The sequence below is a fragment of the Portunus trituberculatus genome, chromosome 48 (assembly GCF_017591435.1).
Source record: "Portunus trituberculatus isolate SZX2019 chromosome 48, ASM1759143v1, whole genome shotgun sequence".
NCBI classification, from domain to species: Eukaryota; Metazoa; Arthropoda; class Malacostraca; order Decapoda; family Portunidae; genus Portunus; species Portunus trituberculatus.
Window position 1 is genome coordinate 3,595,925 of NC_059302.1, and position 7,500 is coordinate 3,603,424.

At 44.8% G+C, this 7,500-nt stretch overlaps 1 protein-coding gene across 1 annotated transcript in view; it reads right to left on the reverse strand.

Annotated features, from left to right (window-relative positions):
• The window catches only part of LOC123498938 (carbonic anhydrase-related protein 10-like), a 117,242-nt gene that overhangs the window by 3,315 nt on the left and 106,427 nt on the right, over window positions 1-7,500 (reverse strand). Inside the window, exons 6-7 of the mRNA XM_045246507.1 lie at window positions 5,430-5,525; window positions 1,554-1,775 (exon numbers count right to left, since the gene is read on the reverse strand). Coding sequence (XP_045102442.1) covers window positions 1,554-1,775; window positions 5,430-5,525 — 318 coding nt within the window. The remainder of the gene's footprint in view (window positions 1-1,553; window positions 1,776-5,429; window positions 5,526-7,500) is intronic.

Genomic DNA, 7,500 nt, shown 5'->3' on the forward strand with positions numbered 1-7,500 from the left:
TCTGCCACTAAAACCGTCAAAAAGGCTCTTAAAAATTCGTGTCACTTCAATTAAATCCTTTTCAGAGTGGAGGTACGGCGAGAGGCGTTTCGTAATATGGTGCTCTCTCTGTGTTCAGTGTTGGAATTACTCCCTTTGTGTGACAAGGAAAAATGTACATGCCTTTTTCGTTGTGTCTTATTTCACGTCTGGAAAAAAAAAAAAAAAAAAGCTTCGTGGTTATCCGGAGCCTTGTAAAAACCAATTATAATAAACACGACATGATTTCTCGTCAGCACATCGCCATCAGCATGAAAGTACCAGAGCAACTGATGTGCCGAGATTAAAAGAAAGTACACAGCCCGAGGAAGGTTGCGTTAACATGTACACATAACTCTTGAGTGTACATTCCATTGTGAGAGGAGGCGTGGTGACAACAAATGATAAGCTTGAATTAATGTTTGAATCGTACACAAGGAAGGAAAGGGAGAACTGGCAGCTGCATATCATTTGACTTCCACCGAAATGATACTGCGATCAGGCAACCATTTCGCGTGTTAGCCAGCTGTGTGTGTGTGTGTGTGTGTGTGTGTGTGTGTGTGTGTATGTGAGCGCCATCTTGCTATGACGTGATAACCCTTCCGCTCTTCATTCCTCGTCTCCTCTTTCTCCTTCTTTCTTTCTCCTTTCATCTTTAATTTACGTCTTTTCCTCTTCATAGCTCATTACATTCCTGTCATCTTCGCTCATTGCAGACTCCTCCCCCTCTCTCGCTCGCTGCCTTTTCTCCTTTCCGCATTTTATATCGTTCTTCTCTGCTCATTACCTCACATCTCCCTGCACACTTAACATGCTTCACAACAAACTTTTCACCGTGTGCGTGTGCTTGTGTGTGTGTGTGTGTGTGTGTGTGTGTGTGTGTGTGTGTGTGTGTGTGTGTGTGTGTGTGTGTCCGTCTGTGTGTATGCGTATGTGTGCGTTTGTGTAGTGTACTTATGTTTCGACGACCTAATCAGCATTTAACGATGGATCTATTCGCTTCACTCCGTCACCTGTTACAAGCTAATCAAACAAGGGACACAGATAAACACAACCATAACCTTTGCTTGCTGTCTTACCTGCTATCTGTCACCAGCCCACCAATCTAGAGACACAGGTAACAAACACAGCTAGATCCTTTACTTGACGTCTAATATCTTACCATCTACCACCAGCCCACCAAACTAGACACACAGATAAACACAACCAGAACCTTCACTCGCCGTCTCACCTGCCATCTATCACCAACCCACCAAACTAGAGACACATAAAAAAACACAATCATAGCCTTTACTTCCCGTCTTTCATGTCATCTATCACCAGCTCACCAAACTAGAAACACAGCCAGAACCAGCTTTTGAACATAGCCAGAATCTTTACTCGCCATCTCACCTGCCATCTATCACCAGGCTATCAAACCAGAGACACATAAACACAACCAGAACTTTTACATCTCGTCTATCTTACCCTTATCACCAGCCCACCAAACTAAACACACAGAAAAACACAACCACAGCCTTTATTTCCCATCTTACCTGCTGCTTTGTAATGTAGACAGGCTTATTCACAAGAATCCAGGTGACGGTCTCGTGGCAAGGGGGCTGCGTGAGGGACCCGTCGTAGGTGATATAGTGATGGGAGTCTGGGAGTAAGGACCGCACACCCACTCTAGTCACCTCTGAAGACGTCCCCGCCCACTGGACCCTTTGCACGGCGTCTGTCAGTGGTCTGAGCCCCGGGTGTCCCTGGAGGCCAACCTGGAGACGAAGAAAAGGGAGATAACAGTGAGAGGATAAAGAGAAGTGACCTCATGAAGTGACTGCTGACGGAGAGATTTGCTGAGGAGGGTGGCAAAGGACGGTCAGGAGTTAAAGGACTTGTGAGTTGGACTGTGTGAGAGAAACTGTGAGTGAGTGAGTGAGTGAGTGAGTGAGATGGAAGGGCAATGATTAAAAGGGTTAAAGGTGAAAAGGAGAAGTGAAGGGAAGAAAACGCTTAGATTTGAAGAGAGGAAGGAAGGAGAAAAGAAAAATAATACAGTAAAGAGGAGAAAAAGGGAGGAAGAGAGAATGTTGAATCTCTCTCTCTCTCTCTCTCTCTCTCTCTCTCTCTCTCTCTCTCTCTCTCTCTCTCTCTCTCTCTCTCTCTCTCTCTCTCTCTCTCGTTGTCATCTGCGCGCGAGCGGGCGCGCTCGTGTAATTCACCTCGGTTGCCTGCTGGTCACCCAGCCAGTCTTCCCCATTACGGAGCGAGCTCAGAGCTCATAGACCGATCTTCGGATAGGACTGAGACCACATCAACACACAACACACACCGGGAAAGCGAGGCCACAACCCCTCGAGTTACATCCCGTACCTATTTACTGCTAGGTGAACAGGGGCCACACATTAAGAGGCTTGCCCATTTGCCTCGCCGCTTACCGGGACTACACTACGCGGTGTGTGTGTGTGTGTGTGTGTGTGTGTGTGTGTGTGTGTGTGTGTGGGGAAAGAGCGCAAAAAATAAAACAAACAAGAAAGCACAACCGAGGCTATGAATGAGTAAGCAAGGCGATCTATAACACACACACACACACACACACACACACACACACACACACACACACACACACACACACACACACACACACACACACACACACACACACACACACACACAAACACACACACACGCACAGGGGTAAAAAAAAAAAGGGGGGGAAGATGTAAGGTCACGCAAACTCAAATGACACACAAGGAGACACGCATCTTTCTGTGTGTGTGTGGGTGTGGGTGTGGGTGTGGGTGCGTGGCTGGGCGGTGTTGCCGACTAAAGGGTGCGTGGCAGGTGCGGCAAAGGAGTGTGAGGGAAGGAAGAAATTTCCCTCGCCGTCACGTAGCCAGGGAGGGAGAGTGGAGGGGGAAGGGAGGAGGAGGAAAATTGGAAGAGAGAGAGAGAGAGAGAGAGAGAGAGAGAGAGAGAGAGAGAGAGAGAGAGAGAGAGAGAGAGAATAAGGAAACAAGGAGAAAAGTCACTTAAGAGGGAACGAAAGAAGGAAAAATAGGAATGGAAAATGAAAAAGAAAGAAAGAGAGAGAGGGAAAAAAAAGAAACATTGATAATTAGAGAAACATAACAATTAACAATAAAAACACAACAAAAACAAAGAGAAAAAGAAGAATATGAAAGAAAGAACAGAAAAAAACAGTGAATAAGAAGTGATAACCAGAGAGAGAGAGAGAGAGAGAGAGAGAGAGAGAGAGAGAGAGAGAGAGAGAGAGAGAGAGGGCGAGCAAATGGGCAGGACATTTTTATTCGGGAAAGTAAAAAGGAAAAGAATTGTAAGAAAGAGTGAGAACGGAGGAGAAAGTGAAGGAAAAGAAATAGAGGATAATAACAGTAGAGAGAGAGAGAGAGAGAGAGAGAGAGAGAGAGAGAGAGAGAGAGAGAGAGAGAGAGAGAGAGAGAGAGAGAGAGAGAGAGAGAGAGGTTTTAGGTGATAATTTCAAGGGACGAAAAATGTGTGCAAGAGAGAGAGAGAGAGAGAGAGAGAGAGAGAGAGAGAGAGAGAGAGAGAGAGAGAGCAAAAGAAAGTAATGGTCGCTTTCACCTCAAAAGTTTCCTGTCACACTATTTTTTTGTCAGCAATTGGTCTGCTGTCTGCCATGTTCCCTCCTCCTCCTTCTCTATTTCTTCTTCTCCTCCTCCTCCTCCTCCTCCTCCTCCTCCTCCTCCTCCTCCTCCTCCTCCTCCTCCTCCTCCTTGCCTACCTTCCCTCTCCTCTCTCTTAGTAGCTCAGTATTTATGATATGACAGTTCTTGGTGCTAACAGATCCCTATACTCTCCTCCTCCTCCTCCTCCTCCTCCTCCTCCTCCTCCTCCTCCTCCTCCTCCTCCTCCTCCTCCTCCTTCTCGTCTTACTTCTCCATTCCAATCTGCTTTTCTTCTTGTTCCTCTGTTTCTCTGTTCCTTCCTTTCACCTTCTCTTCCCCCTCTTCTCTTTCTTCCTCCTCCCCATTTTTCCCTTTCTTTCCTTTCCTTCCCCTTTTGTCCTGTCACTGTGAGAATGGGAGGAAGGAAGGCTTGAGAGAGAGAGAGAGAGAGAGAGAGAGAGAGAGAGAGAGAGAGAGAGAGAGAGAGAGAATCGGATTCGAATCAGATTTAACACATGGGAAAGCTTTGGGTCCCCGCACACACACACACACACACACACACACACACACACACACACACACACACCGCGTAGTGTAGTGGTTAGCATGTTCGACTCACAATCGAGAGGGCCGGGTTCGAGTCCCGGTAAGCGGCGAGGCAAATGGGCAAGCCTCTTAATGTGTGGCCCCTGTTCACCTAGCAGTAAATAGGTACGGGATGTAACTGGAGGGGTTGTGGCCTCGCTTTCCTGGTGTGTATTGTGTGTTGATGTGGTCTCAGTCCTACCCGAAGATCGGTCTATAAGCTCTGAGATCGCTCCGTAATGGGGAAGACTAGCTGGGTGACCAGCAGGCAACAGAGGTGAATTACACACACACAGCAGATTCCCGTCCTTGCAATTCTCTATAATTTATCAATCAATCTCTCTGTCTGGCCTGCTCCTCCTCCTCCTCCTCCTCCTCCTCCTCCTCCTCCTCCTCCTCCTCCTCCTCCTCCTCCTCCTCCTCCTCCTCCTCCTCCTCCTTACATCCTACTCAACCTAATCTTCCTGTCGTGGTAATTACCCTAATCCACCCTTGTGTTACATTTCGGTCATCCTTAGAGGCAAACTATCTGGTGCTTCTTGTGTTCCCTTTATGTTCCTGTGTCTTCCTTCGCTGGCTTGACATCAATAGAACTAAACCTGTGTCATTTCTTGTTTTTTCTCTGTGTTTGTGTGTGTTCCTTCGTTTGCCTCTTCGTTTGCTTGACAGTAAGAACCGAGTAAAAGCAATGTGTTCGTAGGTCCTTGATTTTTGTTTATGTTCCTGCCTTGATACATTGATCTGACTTAAGAAGAGCCAAAATATATGTAGTTACTTGGTTCTTTATTTTTGTGTCTTGATTTATTAACCTGACGTACCAAAAAGCGATGTATTTGTAGCTACGTGCCAAATATCTGTAACTCCTTTGTTTTTCATTGTGTTCCCACCTTGATAAGTTTACCTGGCATAACAAGAACCAAAACATGTGTATCTACTGGTTACATATTCGTAGTTCATTTGTTTTGGTTTGTGTCACTGTCTTGATACGTTTACATAACACTACAGGAACCAAAACATGTGTATCTTCTTTTTTTTTTTTTTTTTTTTTTTTTGTGTGTGTGTGTGTGTGTGTGTTCCTGCCTTGATCCATTTACCTTGCTTAACAAAAACCAAAACGTGTGTAGCTCCTTTAAATTTCCTTCGTATTCCTGTGTGTATTTGTATGTATTCCTTCGTTGGGACAGACTGACTCACCTGCAGAAGCACCGAGATGGCCACCACCCCATGCGCCTTGTTCACTGCCTCGGAGAAGTTGCTAAACAGTTGAGCGTTGAATCCGTACACTTGCAGCTGCCAAGGGAAACGATAACAATAACAATAACAGCCTTAATGATAAGACAACAACAGCAACTCCGCCACCATCACCCCCATCAACAGTAACAACAACAATGCCAATAACAACTATAACATCACCACCAGAACCACCATTAGCAGCGGTACATTAGTAGTTAGCTGTAGTTAGCAGTAGTTGTAGTAGTAGTAGTAGTAGTTGTTGTTGTTGTTGTTGTTGTTGTTGTTGTTGTTTTTTAGTAGCAATTACGAGGAGTTAAAAGTAGTAGTAGTAGTAGTAGTAGTAGTAGTAGTAGTAGTAGTAGTAGTGGTAGTAATAGTGGTAGTAGTAGTAGTAGTAGTAGTAGTAGTAGTAGTAGTAGTAGTAGTGGTAGTAGTAGTAGTAGTCATTGTTTGTTCGTCGTATAAGTAATGAAAGAGTGAGAAAGAGTTAGGTAGTGTCATTATTATTATTATTATTATTATTATTATTATTATTATTATTATTATTATTATTATTATTATTATTATTATTATTGTTGTTATTATTATTGTTAGTGTTGTTGTTATTATCAATATTGTTATTAATGTTGAGTGCAATACTTTTGTTAACAATTAAATACTGACAGTTTTAAAATATCGTACGAATAATTCTTTTGACTAATCTTTATCTAATCTCTAATCCTCTCTCTCTCTCTCTCTCTCTCTCTCTCTCTCTCTCTCTCTCTCTCTCTCTCTCTCTCTCTCTCTCTCTCTCTCTCTCTCATACACACACACAAAGAATAATTAAACAGCGTGTCTTTATGTTGTAATTCATTATTTGAAGTGCAGGAGTGAAATTAGCTGGATTTCCCCAACGCTCCCGGTAACTCAGGGCAACTGACTGTTCCTGCTCGTCTCGCATCTCACTCTTGTTCATCTGTGACTATACTGAATCTTTGCGTGTTTTCTTTTATTTTTCATCGCTTTGTTTTACTTGATATGTCGTGGAACTGGTTAATATATTATTTTCTTTCTTATATTCTTTTGTCTGTTTAATTTGGTGATCTTTTGTGTACGTATGTGTGATTGATGCATTTAAGTTGTGTTTTGCTTCCTTTTGTTTATTTTTATTTTTGGTACGTGTGTGTGTGTGTGTGTGTGTGTGTGTGTGTGTGTGTGTGTTTCACTGTTTGATCTGCTGCAGTCTCTGACGAGACAGCCAGACGTTACCCTACGGAACGAGCTCAGAGCTCATTATTTCCGATCTTCGGATAGGCGCACACACCACACACAAGATCACAACTCCTCGATTTACATCCCGTACCTACTCACTGCTAGGTGAACAGGGTATACACGTGAAAGGAGACACAACCAAATATCTCCACCCGGCCGGGGAATCGAACCCCGGTCCTCTGGCTCGTGAAGCCAGCGCTCTAACCACTGAGCTACCGGGCATGTGTGTGTGTGTGTGTGTGTGTGTGTGTGTGTGTGTGTGTGTGTGTGTGTGTGTGTGTGTGTGTGTGTGTGTTCTGCAGGAAAAGGAACAGATACAATTACTAACAGATCATGATTATTTACACACACACACACACACACACACACACACACACACACACACACACACACACACACACACACAGTCCTGTAGCTCAGTGGTTAGAGCGCTAGCTTCACAAGCCAGAGGACCGGGGTTCGATTCCCCAGCCGGGTGGAGATATTTGGGTGTGTCTCCTTTCACGTGTTCACCTAGCAGTGAGTAGGTACGGGATGTAAATCGAGGAGTTGTGACCTTGTTGTCCCGGTGTGTGGTGTGTGCCTGGTCTCAGGCCTATCCGAATATCGGAAATAATGAGCTCTGAGCTCGTTCCGTAGGGTAACGTCTGGCTGTCTCGTCAGAGACTGCAGCAGATCAAACAGTGAAACACACACACACACACACACACACACACACACACACAGCGTCCCCTCTTCCTCTGTTGCTCCCTTCGTCGTAAAGTGAGTGGCTGTCAATACC